Source organism: Ambystoma mexicanum, chromosome 3q (assembly GCF_040938575.1).
Source record: "Ambystoma mexicanum isolate Mex_15411 chromosome 3q, UKY_AmexF1_1, whole genome shotgun sequence".
Classification (NCBI taxonomy): Eukaryota; Metazoa; Chordata; class Amphibia; order Caudata; family Ambystomatidae; genus Ambystoma; species Ambystoma mexicanum.
In genome coordinates this window covers 876,765,610-876,780,803 of record NC_090926.1, presented here as the reverse complement: position 1 = coordinate 876,780,803, position 15,194 = coordinate 876,765,610, and the positions used below count along the sequence as shown (strand labels likewise).

General features: G+C 44.0%; 1 protein-coding gene across 4 annotated transcripts in view; it reads left to right on the top strand.

The window, feature by feature from the left end:
* Positions 1 to 4,661, top strand: part of PECAM1 (platelet and endothelial cell adhesion molecule 1) — a 1,005,718-nt gene extending 1,001,057 nt beyond the window's left edge. For 3 of the 4 annotated variants that reach the window (XM_069654996.1, XM_069654995.1, XM_069654997.1), the window contains one exon: positions 4,231 to 4,661. In XM_069654996.1, coding sequence (XP_069511097.1) covers positions 4,231 to 4,406 — 176 coding nt within the window. In that variant the 3' untranslated portion in view covers positions 4,407 to 4,661. The remainder of the gene's footprint in view (positions 1 to 4,230) is intronic. The other variant, XM_069654998.1, reaches the window with a different exon arrangement.
* The last annotated feature ends 10,533 nt before the right edge of the window (positions 4,662 to 15,194 follow it).

Here is a 15,194-nt window from a genome sequence, read left to right as displayed (position 1 = left end):
ATCATTGAGGACAAGCTACAAGGATCTACAATTATTAGACGACAGAATGTTTAGCATACGTTCTGCGTCTCTCTGCATTATCAGCATCTTGTGGCTTTTCATCCAGTTTTCATATTGCTGTTTGCACTTCTTTATGAGAAGATTTGGATAAGGGTCCTAGTGACTTCCTGGTCGTATGCATGCTTTGGTTTGATTTGAGTCTGTTGCCCAACTACTCCTGTCAAGAAATATTCACTAAACAGGGGTGTGTTGTCAATATTAATATTTTGTTTATCTCTGGCTTGTTTGAGTTTATTATTGATCTCTCGAACATGTTGTGCCTTCAGCCGCAATATTTTCCTCCCTGGGCCAACTTCAACGTTGTGTGGCCCAATTAGGTTATTCTTTTCGGTTGGGATATATTCAGTTAGCTCTACTATATCATGATTGCTGTGTATTGTTTGAATTGTCCTTAGCCATCTGACACAGGGGGATAGGTTCGCAGAGACAAAAAAGTGGTCAAAATTAGCCTTTTGTTCTTCTCTGTTTCATGTGCTTTTTAAATGATTACTTAATACTATTTACAAGCCTAAACTGTTTTTTTTTTTTTTTACAAACTTTAGGGAACGGAACATCTTTAAAGCGAGCGACTGAAGGCACATTTATTTAAGACATTTTAGTACACCAGTAGCACATTTGCAGGTATAATTAGACTCCTTAGAAATAACACGGGCAGGTAAAAGTTTGTTGCTACTGCTTGACACAGCAAGTTCAAAGGGATCCCAGGGGGATGTGTTTTTAGGGCGAGGAGGGGCAGATTGTGGGTGGGAATGGCCATAAATATTAAAATTGCCATGGGCAATGAATTGGTGGGCAAATAACAAAAGAGCACCCACAAGCTGTGTGACACTCCTGGTAAATCATCTTCCTCCTAGCTACACCGCAATGCAATAGTTTAGGCTTAAAGGTGCTGCATGCCACCTAATAGCCAACACTACTGAAGTACCTAAAGCATTGGAGAAAGGGGCTGAATGGGGTAGATTGTGGCGGTTGCCAGAAGAACTCCTCCGATTTAAGTCTTGACAGCCGCTGTCATGGTCAGTCTCCCAGCTGATGTTTTTTATCGACTGTACTACAGAAACCTTTGTGAAGGTTTTCAACTGAAACATTTCTAGTTTAACAATTGCACCTCTCGCCGTGCCTTGACTGCTGCACCGGTTTCTCGCCCTGTGTCATTCTTGCGCACTTAGCGACTCTAATGTTCATTCTCAGAGTGTGTTCACTTCCTGTGTTTATTTTCTTCAAAAGCTGACCAATCTGTTGTGTCATTGTGGAATATCGTGACAGGTTGGCGGTTCCAAATGGCTAGTACAATTGGACTGAGTCACTCAAATTAGAGACTTCTGTCTGTACTGCGACTGACTTTTCCAACGCATGATTGGCTTTTAAGAGGCACCAGCTTGTCGAAATTGCGGCAGTAACGCTATTACCGCCGCATTACTGCTCCGTCCAATCCCTTGTTTGTTGGGAGATTCACCTACAGCTTTGAGCTGGAGGTAAATCTGCTGAATTTCCGCCCATTTCCCATTTTCGGTGCATTTACTGTGGCGCAATTTGCGCCGCGGTAAATGCACTGAAAATGCCCCATAGAGTCCTATGAACTCTGAATAAAATGGGGATTTAAAGGCTTGTCGCAACTTGGGATCCGGTGCTAATAGTGCCGGAACAAGTTAAGGTAACGCTATTTGCATTGGGCAGTAAGTATCACGTTGACCGGTATTAACACTGATAAAGTGCAGACCTAAATTCGGTGAGACATGTGTCACTGTACAGAAAATGGGGTGCCATATAATGCACCACATCACGGAAAGCGGTGCAATTCGGAGATTGCTTACACAAGGATTATAAACGGTTTGAGGGAAGAGGTCTACTAAGGGAGCCTAATGCGCAATGTTAATGTGTAGAGAGCGTGGATTGTTAAAAAAAAAATAGAACCTGCTAGATGGCTAGCCAGAATAGACTGTCGCAAGCGTGACCACTCCTCCTCCGTCCTGTTTATTAAATGGAAATGCGACACACAACTGGTGTTCCAACTAGCACAATGGGCACCCAATGGGCACCAACATTGCTGTGATAACCAGACTGCACCGAGACTCTAATGGTGGGGAGCCAATTCTGCCCAGTTGTTGTTGAGCGCCCTTACAGTGATCCTGATTATTGCTGACCAGTCATCATTGCTGGGGAATGAACTTGATTAATAAATATACTGACTCCATAAAATAATTCTACCAATGATTTCGCACACTTCTTTAAATTACAGTTAACTTTCTTGGACGTTGTGGTAATTTTTCTTTTTGACAACGATTAACTTTGGAGTTAATTTAAAGATAATTTGACACAATCCTTGGCGGCAACCTCTAATATTTCTTTTATACCCAAATCCTTGCTTGTCTCTGCTATGCAGAGCTATTCATTTTCTATGTTTTGAACCTATTTGTAGGTTTATATTTAAACAGTGCTATTAGCAACTAGGAGTACCATGTAGCATTCAATAGAATAGAATCTATTACTCCAATTTCGCTCCACCAGCTCTTCAAACTCTCCACGAGCACAGCTGCAATTCGTCAGGAGGCTTCTTTCCAGCCTTCTAACCCACCAGCATACCTCTAAGACTTAGCCTGTCCTGCCTTTCTGTATCAGACTTCAGACCTCAGCTTCGGCTGCTTCCAAGTGGACGTTCTCCTGTTGGAAGCTGTAGGTCTCCTCATCTTACTGCAACGGGGTGATAAAGACCCTTTGGCCTCACACCAGCTTGTCTTTGTGCATGCTCTTGCAGTAACAGGCCCTGTTACTATTAGCTGTGGATTCAGCTCTTTCTTCTCCCGTGTCATGCCATTGTTGCTTTGCCCGCTGATTCGTCTCTCTTTAATAGCCCTCGCTTTATATCTATTTCTTTGTATTGAAATGATTGTATATCAGATTGATCTGTTTTCTTGTCATTTTCACCAAAAGTCGCAATTCTCAGGGTCAGTTGGATCTCAAGCTTTGATCTATCCCTCACTCCCACCTGTTTTGCCTTCAATTGCAAATAATGGTTTACTGAACCCTTGCTCGCTTAGCAGCAAGTCTAATTAGATACCCACATTGCTTAAGAATGAATACACATCTAGGTCATTGGTGGGCAATCTGTGGCCTTTCCCTACAACTCCAGGTATCCATAGGCATTGCCAAAAGATCTGTACGGTTGCAGGTTGCCCATCGCTGGTCTAAGTGACCTGTTTATATTAGTGAGTCTTGCCATTAATGTTTAGCAAGCTTTGACTATTCTCAGGTCACTTGGATCTTCCAAATCCCAACACAAACTCATTGTGAAATTCGAGGGCCCATTGGGCTGGAATCAACACAACAAGAGGACATCATTTCTTTTTTTTATAAACCTCCAGCCTGACTCATGATTGAAATTATTATTTCTTCTACCTATAGCCGGTGTTTAAAAGGAAAAAACAATTTTAATTGCCCTCTGATGGCCTAACTGGGTCCCATCAGGCACCTGCAATGGATAGCATCCTGACTCCTTCCCTTCCAATTGGGTCCACCTGTACAACCACTTTTGCCCTAAATAAACAAAATGTTTATGATTTGGTCAAAGTAAAATTTTGCTAAATTGACGTGATTTAAGGTTGCGCCATATTAGTTCACCCGGATCTACTTAATAGGGAACAGTAAGATAAGTGACAAGGATTATGAAGGGCAAGGCAAGGACATCATGGATACTAGAACTAATAGAAATCTAACAGGATCATACAAGTGAGAGGAGGATGATCAGACCCAAATAATCATTTTGTGTCATCATGTTTTCTCATATAAGCGAGGAATGTGTGGCACCTATATCGTGTGTGTGAGGTGTCAGTGGTTGTAGATTTCTGGAGTTAAGTAGAGGATTTTTGTGAGTTGAAGCAAGTGGATTCCAGTGGTTAAATGGCCTATGGGCCGGGCAATTGAGAGACATATGGAGAGAGACTAGGTGGATCAGTATAGGCAAGGCTTTATTTGATTGTCAGTTTAATAAATCTTTTGGATTATACGTTTGCTGTTCATTTAAGAAAACGCACAACGGGAGCCGTGGTGTCACCGAGACATGAGCCCGAGCACATTGTATTGTTCTAAACTCATTTTGTGATTAGCTTTATTTTGCACTTCCTTGATCAAGAAACGATTCTTATTTTTCTAATTTCCATTTTCCTCTTGCAGAGAATAGAAGGCCCGCCGGATGCAACATAAAACAGAGATTGAACAATCATCTAAAGGAGCGTGATGAGCGAACCAATAGGAGGTCAACATTGCACATGTGCTCCAAAATCTCAGTGGCACTTATTTATAAACACGTGGCCTCTTTCTACTGTTGTAAAGGAACTCCCTCAGGGTGATCAATGGCAAAAAGAAATGGATCAAGTCCGTGTTTTTGTATGAAAGAAATACCATGTAAATAGATTTTGATAGGAACATTACTTTAGAAATATTGTGCAAAATTGCCTACATAGTGGCTTACAAAACAAAGCGCTTTTGGGTTATACTCCATTCTGTCATATTGTACTGCTGTGGGTTTGAAAGGATCGATCAATAGATCATAATGGCATGTTTTTGAATAAATAAAGAACTTGATTTTGTTGTCGTTTAAATAATGTATTCTTGAAAAGACCATTGTCTGAAGTGTGAAAAAAGTTTCATGTGAGTTGCCATCATATAGCCTTGGCCATAACTGTGCAAACATCAACTTCACAGATAATTAAAAAGATAATTATATGTCATACTCAATAAGCCACCAAAAAGTGCATTTCTGGATTTCCCCCTCAATCCCATGTGATATTTAGAAGTCCACCTGTTTTATTTGTTCACACTAACATCGCCTATCCATCACATATGGATCTCTCAGCAGCTTGCTACACCGCAGACCACATCAGCCATTTCATAAGTACATGGTGTTTACGGGAAGAACCTTAGCATTGGCTGTGTTCGCTCTTGAGCCTTCACACAACAAGGAAATATATCAGCATTCTTGCTAAAGGGATTGGAAAAAACTTGCTTTGGTCCCTCTATGCCCATCTCTCCTCCCGAGGTTTTTGAATGTGTACGTTTTCCCCGCATTAAATAATACCAAATGCTCTTCAAATAGTCGCAGACGCTATGCAGAACGCCCCACACATAGGAAATTCCTCCTCAAAACAATCCACATTTGACAGCTAAGCTCAGGTAAAACAATGGACCTGAGAAACTATCTGTGTCAGTAGGACTCCAAAACAGTAATACTGCTAATTGCCTAGAGCTTCCCAGGGGCATGGTTGCTTGTTACATGCATATGACGTTATAGGGAGCAGACTGAATCGCATACATTCATAGATTACATTCAGAAAGGATATGAAATTAAATGTGTCATCATATATTACATTCAAAACTGACATTAAATGTGTCAGTGTATGAGGTCAAAGGATGGATGTGTAGACTGTCAAAGAGTTAGATAGGGCTAAATATGTTATTCTGGTTTGAAAAGCTGGGTTTTCAGGCATTTGCGGAAAGTCCAGATTGAAGCCACAGACTTGAGAGATGGTGATAGGACATTCCAGTGTTTTGCTGCAAGTATTGGAAAACTGTTGCCTCCTGCCTTCAGAAGTTTGAACTTGGGAATAGAAAGGAGGTGTGTGTAGGCGCTACCGGCAGCCAGTGGGCGCGTCTTGCCTCACTGATATGGTTCTTTTTGGGCATGTTCAAGGCTGCTCTTAGAGAATTGTTCTGAATTAATTGAAGTTTTTTTATATTGCTTTAGTTAGTCCCCATATAGAGGGCATTGTAAGGGCATTGTAATAATCCAGTCTGGATAGGATCAGAGCTCTGGTTTGTGTCGTGCAGCTGGCTGTAGACAGGAATGGTCTGCACGCGATAATGAGCTTGGATAGGTAGGCAGTTGCTGAGGCAGTAGCATTAACTTGCCTCTTTAGTGTGAGAACTGAGTCGAGATAGATGTCTAGGGTTTTCACTTCCTTAGATACGTTGATGGTATTACCATCAATTGTGAAGGAACCGTAAGTATCATTGAGTTTATTTATGCAGAGCTGAGGGCCGATAAGGAAGAGCTCTGTCTTTTCGTCATTTAGACAGAGGCCTTGTTGGGCCACCCAGTCCTGGATAATTTGGTAGATTTGGTTGAGAGATTTGGAGTCGAGGTCATGGACGCCTGTGATGGGTTAAAGGATTTGGGTGTCATCCACAGAGTTGGTATAGGTGACACTCAAATCATCAAGGCAATGAAACAATGGTTTTGTGAATATGTTGTAAAGCGTGGGAGAGACGCATGAGCCTTGTGGGACTCCGCAAGAGACTGGGGTGGGTGGGGCTGAGGTAGATGGTGAGATGACCCTCATGGTCCGGTTGGTCAGGAACGATTGTATCCAAAGACTAGATTCAGGAGCGAAGTGGGCAGCTGTTGCAAGGTGATTGCAACGTGTGCTGTGGTCAACAAGGTCAAAGGCCGCTGATAAGTCCAGTAGCAGGAGGATGGCTAGTTTTCCGTTATCTTTGAATTTGTCCATTTGATTTTTAAGATCGAGTAAGGCAGTCTCTGTGCCATGTCCTGGTCGGAAGCCAGATTGGTGGAGGCCTAGTAGGTCAAGGGTTTCTGGGTGTTTTTGTATTTGCAAGTAGGCTCCACGAGCCAGAATTTTAAGGAGAAAAGGGACTGATGTTATTGGTCTATAGTTAGTGGGGATGCTGGGGTCAAGTGTAGGTTTCTTTATTAAGGGGAGAACCCAGGAGTCTTTGAGGTTGGTGGGACTGTGTTTGTTTGTAAGTAGGCGGTTATATAGCGTAGTAATGAAAGGTGCGAGTTCAGCAGCACATTCTTTGATGAATGGGGCTGAGAAAGTATCGCTTTGACATTTGGATGGTTTGAGGCTTGTAATGATATTCAGAACTTCAGTAGTTGAGATAGGGGCAAAGTTGAAGTGAGTGTTTGCATTCTTAGCTGGTGGTATGGGGATTTGTGCTAGCTGGTTAAGAGTTAGATTCTGTTTTTTTCGTTCAATTTTTGTTTGGAGTGAGGCTATCTTGCCTAGGAGGGCTTGTCGAATGTCTATGCACCAGGCAGTGTCTTTCAGGCATGCCTCTGGCAGAGGCACTGGTGACTTGAGTTCACGAAGAATGGTGAAAAGTTCTTTCATGCCAGAGTTGGCTTTGGAGATTCGGTCATTGTACGTGAAGTTTTGGTTAGGATGATGGCCTTTTATAGACTTTAGAAAAGTTGGTGAATGTGATTTTGTTTTGGTCTGAGGAGGCTTGTATCCAGTTAGGGTAGTGTGGCTTGGGGTCACCTGATTCTAGTGCGTTGTAGGGTGTGTCTAGTGAAGGCAGACCATGATACCGCATATGGTATGTTTGGCTGATGGAGGATCCTGGTCCTAGGGGTATGCTGAGTAGACTATTGTTCTGCTCTCTAGCAGGTGCAGAGTGTGCTATAGCATAGGGCTCTCAGACGTGTCTGGCAGCATTACACTGTGGGAATATACCTAGGATACATGGGCACTTATTAATTATAGGTCACAGTGAGAGGGCAGCAATTCTAAAAGCAAGAAGGCTATGGGGGCGCATACATAGAATGCACAGGTATGTGTTGACAGTAGGTCACTATGAGGGGTCAGCAATTCTAAACACCATTGGCTCGGGTGGGCCATGCATGGGATACACTGGCACTGTGTTGATAATCGGTCACAATAGAGGGGCATCAATCCTAAACGAAAAGGCTAAGTTGGGTGCATACATAGAATAGAAACAATCAATCACAATAGAGGGGCATCAATCCTAAGCAAAAAGGCTATGTTGGGCGCATACATAGAATACATGCAATCGGTCACAATAGAGGGGCATCAATCCAAAGCAAAAAGGCTATGTTGGGCGCATACATAGAATACACGGGCGTGTGTTAACTATGTGTCACAATGGCTGGACAGGTCCGCCTGGGAACATTGCTCGGTGATTGGCGCATTTATTGGTTCACATCAAGGAGAGTAGCGCCGCACTTAGTAGAGTGATAGGACATACCGGCAAAGCATGATATGCAGAAGTGGGTGTGGTCTATGGCGCGATCGGGTGTAGCTGCAGCTCACTGATACGAGATTGCGAAGGTAAGCTAGGCAAGGTGAGTGAACAGAGGGTGGTTTGGATTGTACGATAAGGATCGGGGACTTACTGTAGACAGGAGAGGGAGGTGTAGGAGTACCCAGTGAGCAAACAGTCACTTCTGACACTGACAGGCACAGACAGGGGCCTTCTTCTCAGAGCCTTACTAGCAGGGGCCGGCTTCCGCCTGACGGTGGACTGCCATTGGCTCAAATTGAGCCCAATGCTAGGCAACGTAAATAAACAATACTGGTGCATAGTGACAAGTCGCTAGTGCGCCGGCCATTTTAGAATGTTGGAGGACCCAGGATTTTCACAGGTTGTTACGCAGAGCAGAGTGAGCTACTCCTCGTGTTTTCGCAGGAAAAAGGGAAAGGTGCATCCAAAGGGGCCGCGGCACAATTCTTTGTTCAGTGGGGCCATCTGCATCTATATTGCATAGTTTAGTTGAACGCTGCGATGATTACGTCTCAACCTCTCATTAGGCAGGTAGTTGCTATAGAGAGCTGCTCCTGCAGCTGGAAGGGTGAAAGGGCTCCAGGTGATGAAGAGAAGTATCTGACTGCAGCAAAAAGTGTGTTGATCGGCCTCGGTCAAACGATTACCAAGATGGTGGACACAATTTGAGTGGAGTGAAGGTGGAGCTGAGAATGGCGGCTTGTTATTACAATTGTTAAGAGCAGTGAAGGTATGGCAAACGCTGCTATAGTGGTGTGGGTTAGGTGTCAACGAAGATGACTTCCAATAAGTAGTGGAGAGCCATGTACCTAGCAGCAGCTAAGACCACAGAGGTGATTGGCTATGAGGTACAGAGCTTGGAGGGAATGTTTGGTGGGGTACGGAAGGTGCAGGGAACAGTGGTAACGGCTGTGCATGCCTCTGGCACCAAAAGGACAATAAAGCAATATGGTACGTTGCTAAAGAGTGGAGAGCTATGCGATCTTGAAATACAGTTGTGTTATCTGAAGTCTGCAGTGTAAGGAGAGGGGAAGCACAAATTGTGTTTATTAATGATTCATTGCAGTGACAGCTGTAGGGCATGCTTGCAGAGATATGAGAACATTATAGACTAAGCTATATATGTATACTAATTTTATTTATTTGTATTAATACATACAAATAATCTCATAAACATTTTATATGTTATGATGTCAACACACTCCAAACATAAAAAACTGAAAATCAAGATATAACATTCATGTTGACCCCACAGACATGTTTTTTTACTTTGCGGTAGAACATTTTGAAGAAAAGAAAATCAAACAGACAAAAATTCCGAACTCGGCATTGGAAAAAAAAACAAAATCCGATAATGTCGAGCGGGGGTCGCAAGGGTGTCCCTCGCTCCCCTTGTTCCACATTATGGGTTCAGAGGCTGCAGGGGTGTCCCCCGCTTTCATTACTTGCAAAGTGGGGGACAATTAAAAAAAGAATTAAAGGAAAATGATCCTGCGGCATCAGTTCCCACTCATAATTGGGAGATGGAACTGACGTTGCAGGGAGAAGCCCGACGCGGGCGGCGAACGCAGGTAAGCGCGGGTATCTGACAATAGTTTTAAGGGGTAAAGGGGTGGTGGGAAGAGGGGATTCGAAGTATTCATAATTAGAAAATGTTGGGTTTTTTTGCCGCCGCGTTAAAATCCGCCACAGAATTTTCACGTACATCCGTTTTTTTTATGCATCCAATTCCTTTAAAATCTCTAAAACTTATACACTGAGTTTCACCATGTAATACATCAAGTTAAAATCACCGCCATTCATGAACTGTTCCCAAAGATCATAATTTGTCCTACTATCAAACTTTCTAAACTCATACATTCCGCTGCCAGGTGATTAACCGTTTCAATTTGTACTTCACCGCATAATTGACAACCCCAGTCTTGGCGTGGAATGCCCTTTTAAAGTTTGTGATATTTCTCAGGTATTCACTCTGTTAAATGTCAGTGTCAAATACATTCTCATGGTGGAGTTATATGGGTACTCTTTAATATATGCCAGCAGTCTAATTCTATGAAAATAAGATTAAAAAAATCGGTCACTATTAGACTTGGTTGCTAAATTAACAATGTTTTGCTCCTTTCACATTCTGTCGAGGCATTCTTAACCACTGTTTTATATGTATTAATTGGTTGCTGGATTATGTCCATATTTACTAGACAGTAAGTGACTCTTAATAGTTCCAACCCAGAAGCCCTCTGTTTAACCTCTTGAGTAACATAAGCAGACCATCCCCATTCTTGAATAACATTCCTTTAATATCCCATCTTAAAGGTTTCTTTTCATGTTGCACTTTGCAGTCAAACCTATGTTTTCTTTTATCATTCATTCTATATTGGGTACCAGGTTTCCTATTTTTTCGACTGTTACATACCACATTTTAAATAGCGCCAACAGCTTCTTCAAATGATCTAATGTCATCATCTCCAGCACCGCTAGAGGAATGCACATCTCTCCTAAGTAGTCTAAAAAGACTACATTAGCAACTCTATTTGCTATATCTAATTATTCTGGATTCCTTTTTACCCTGTTCCTGCCCTCATTAACCATAATTTCAACATCAATAGTATATATCGAGGGGGCATGGCCTGGCTGGAGACTGATGGCAGCTTAGCCCTGTGAGCTTCGCAGCCCGTAATCATTCAAACCGCAGATGCGGCCACAATCAGGTCGAATGAAGAGTTCGGGATGACGGATTCCTAAACCAGAATCTTTCGGAAATTGGAAGAAGGACCTCTCCAGGACCTCGAGTGCACTTACTTATCAGAACGCCAACCCGGAGCATGATCCAGCACCCAATTCGGGCACCACAGAAGCAACATGGCCGCCGGACTGCCCGTGAAGATCTCCTCCCCCTGACTGTGCCGGTGGTCTGAGAGTGCTGCACCTGAGCCGAGACCAGAACTTTAGCAGTGGATCGAGCAGGGAGCCCTCGCCCCCACTGCCTCTGTGGAAAACAGAGCTGCCTGGGAAACGAGCCGCGCGGCCTCTCCTACCCCGTGGAGCGGCACCAGTTTGAGGGACAGATTAAGTGACGGATTGAGGGATGCCAGCCGCCCCCTGAAGCAGAGCGGCCCAGAACTGGAAAACCAGACCTGGGCAGAGCCCCCACTCTATGGGCCTCTAAGTAGCAGTGAGTGAGACCTGACCGCTAATCAGTGTGAGGAACCTCTGCCCAATCGAGCCCATCAGTGAAATGCACACTGGATCTCTCCAGCGATGGCACCCGACACCAGAGTGTAATTAGCTGCCGGGAAAGCTAGTAAGTCAACACAAGCTCCAGCAGACAGTCGGGTCAGGCAATCAGGCAACTACAGCAAGAGTGGTGTTTGAGCAGCCTACCTCGGGTGCATCCTAACGGCTCACCTATTTCTACATGTTAGAACCCCCATTTAGCACCATCACCCCAGTGTGATCTCCTCTGGATATTCTTGGGGTGATCCAGTAACATTAAGCACCACCTTCTCTCGCATTGTGGCCAAATGGGGATCAACTGCACTAAAAATGAAGTTTGTGAAAACCAGTGGGAAGGGGGCTACCTCAAGCAAGGAAATGCTGCAACAACCAAAGGCCCCCGCCAGGGGCCCTACCATTCCTGCCGTTGAATTTGACACAGAGCCAGCCACGAAAAGTGAAGCAACATACCTGCTACATTCAATCCAGGGGATGGCCTCCACCCTCCAGGAGATCAAGGGCTCATTTCAAGAACTAGCGTAAAGTGTCCAGCAAACCGAAGCCAGATTGGGAGACTTGGAATCCGCCTTCTGCGATCAGGTGAACTCATATGATCAGCTGAAAGTCGTGTGGAGGCACTGGAAGCTCATAGGATTTCCGTGGACGAGAAACAGGAAGAGACCGAAAACTGCGCACAACGGAATAACATTTGCATAAGAGGTATACCCACAGAAGTCAAAGACTTAGATAGCTATGTATGGGCGTTGTTTCTGGAAATACTAGGAGAAGCAGAGTTGGATCTTACACTTGATCGGACGCACAAAGTTTACTCTAACTTCCAGCAGCGCCAAAACCTCCTACCGGACGTGCTGACAGGGGGTTTCTTTTTTAAATGAAGAAACTTATCTTTCAAAAAGCTATAACCCAGGAATTGATACACTTCAGGGCAAGCGCTCTCCATCTGTTTCAGGACCTATTTCAGGACCTATCCCAGGTGACCATTCAAAAACGAAGGACGATGCTGCCACTCACCACATGGCTCCCAGCCAAGAAGGTTCAATATCGATGGAGATACCCGTTTTGCATCATGTTTCAAATGGATGGTCACCAACATCAATACACTACTGTTAGTGCGGCGGTGGAGACCATGAAGATCTCACCTGAGGACATACAGCTCCCGAACAATGAAGGAGCAGGGGCTTCCCCAGAAGGGTGTTCTACTTCTCACCCCAGGAGGAATAAATGAAGAGATCGTAGACGCCCATCCATGGGCAGAAAGGAGGAGCGCAGAGACCCAGGTGACCAGACCTGAAGGACCTCTCAATAACCGAGAAACCAAGCCATTCCGATCATGGAAACCATACCAGAAAGATATACTTTTAATTGTTTTAGGCATAGTATATGATGTCATTTGTGGCCACATCTCATATGTAAGCGACAGTTTATAGGGGCAGTGGGAGCACGTTCCCTCCCCCTAGACCGGTATTTTTGACCTGTGGCTCACTCCAAAGGGGGTGTGTTCTAAACTTTATATTTCGTTAGTATTATTAGTTTTGTATGTTGTTTCTAAATTTAGATGTTGCACAAATGGTGGGACGGTAGGATGGGTGGGAAATTACGCAGAGTCTTTTCCAAATAGGATTATCAAATCAGGAAGATCATGTTCATCAATAACAGCACCAATGGCTGTTGGGACAGCACAGACTGGTCATTGACCCAAAAATGTCGGGACTAAAAACTTTGTCTATGAATGTTCAGGGACTTAATACCCCAATGAAGAGGAGGGTATTTTTGGCCAGATTGGTAGATTTAAAAGCAGATATTGTATTACTGCAAGAGACCCATTTAATAAGGAAGGATTGGCCAAGGCTGAGATCCAATTGTTTCCCACACCAATTTTTTGTTTTGCCCCCCCCCCAGAAAAGAGTAGGTGTGGCAATTCTAATGTCGGGTTCTATTGGCCTTGAAAAAATAAATGTATTACGTGATCCTCAGGGCCATTATGTGGGGGTACACATTAGGATAGGTGCCACAGACCTGACCTTGGTCTCAATCTATGGCCCAAATCAACAACACAATGATTTTTATGTTGGAGTGTTGCCACAAATAGCGCATTTTCAGAGAGGGGATGTAATGGTTGGGGGACTTCAACACAGTTCTGGATTCAGCAATCGAAAGTTAACAAGTTATGAGCGACCTACAGTTACTAGACGTATGGTGCTGTTTACACCCACACACACGAGATCACACACTTTTCTCATATGCACCGGAGCTATTCAAGGATAGATTATCTGTTGATCTCCCAGCCCTTACTACAGTTTACTAACTCAGCCAGCAAAGAACTAACATTGGTCTCGGACCATCCCCCAATTACTTTACAATTGGAACCTCTCGCCCTGGGGGTCAGGAAGACCACCCTATGGAAACTAAATGACTCATTACTAACAGACCCGGCGCTCAGTGGTGCCATTTCTGAAAGAATCCCACTATATTTCCAAGAAAATCTAAACGGTACTGTAACCATACCGACCATATGGGATGCTCTGAAATCTACACTAAGGGGGGAACTGATTAACCTAGCTTCAGTGTGCAAGTGTACATTGTTGGCCCAAAGGCAGCAAGCGGAAAAGAAGGTACAAGAATGGGAAACTAAATAGAAGGCTGAGGGCACACAAAGGGTGTATAGGCAGCTGCAGGGGGCTAGAGCAGAGGGGAAAACCCTATGGGCAGCTGACATCTCCCATAAAATGCTTAAAACAAAACACTTCTACTTTAACACTTCTGACAAGACCTCATGTGTTCTTACATATAAACTCAGAGCTCAAGAGAGCAGGAACACAATCAAAGGTCTAAGGGATGGGGTGGGCAAAATATGGGCAGGGGAACCCTAGAAATTGGGAATCATATCACAATATTACAAAACCCTATTCACCAATGAAACATTAGATAACGCTGCCCAAGAGCACTTTATTATCGACGTCCACCTCCCAATGATACTGGAGGCTGAGTTCCCATCACGATTGAAGAGATCACCTAAACAGTTTGAGGCCTCCCTGCTAATAAAGCCCCTGACCCCGACAGCTTTACAGCCCTTTTCTATAAAAAGTTTGTTAATCTACTCGCATTCCAGATGGCACTCCTTTTCAACTCCTTCGCGGATACAGGCACAATCACCCCCACTATGAGAGAATTGCTTCTAACTTTAATAGGTAAGCCGGACAAAGACCCTACACAATGCTCTTCATACAGGCCAATCACGATTCTTAATTACTATGCACGCATTTACTCTAAAATCTTGGCTACCCAGCTGGCTTCAGTGCTCCTAGTGGTCATAGGGGCAGACAAGACTGGATTTGAACCGGGGCGGCATACACATGATATCATCCTCAGAACGATAGACGTAATATCACTTGCAGGACGCTACAAGAAAACGATGGCGGCATTATCAATTGACGTAGAAAAGGCGTTTGATCGGGTGGATTGAGGATATCTATACAGGGTGTTGCTAGGGATTGGTTTTGGTCCCAACTTTATGACGCAGGTTTTAGCAAATTTTACAATTCCATCTACCCGCTTTAAAATAAACAGCATAATATCCGAAGTGGTGGCGCTGAGAAGAGCAACGCGGCAGGGTTGCCCACTGTCCCCCCTCCTATTTTCTCTTTCTATGGAACTTCTCGCAAGGTTGGTTCGCTCCAAAAGGCCTAGAACTGTCCGGGTATCAGCACAAGGTGGCACTGTATGCAGACAACCTGCTTTTCTATATGGTAGATACAGTAAAAACCCTTCCCAACGTAGTTTCCCTTCTAACACGATTTCAGAAAGTTTTTGGATTCAAGATTAATTATACAAAATCCACCATACTCAACATCTCCGAA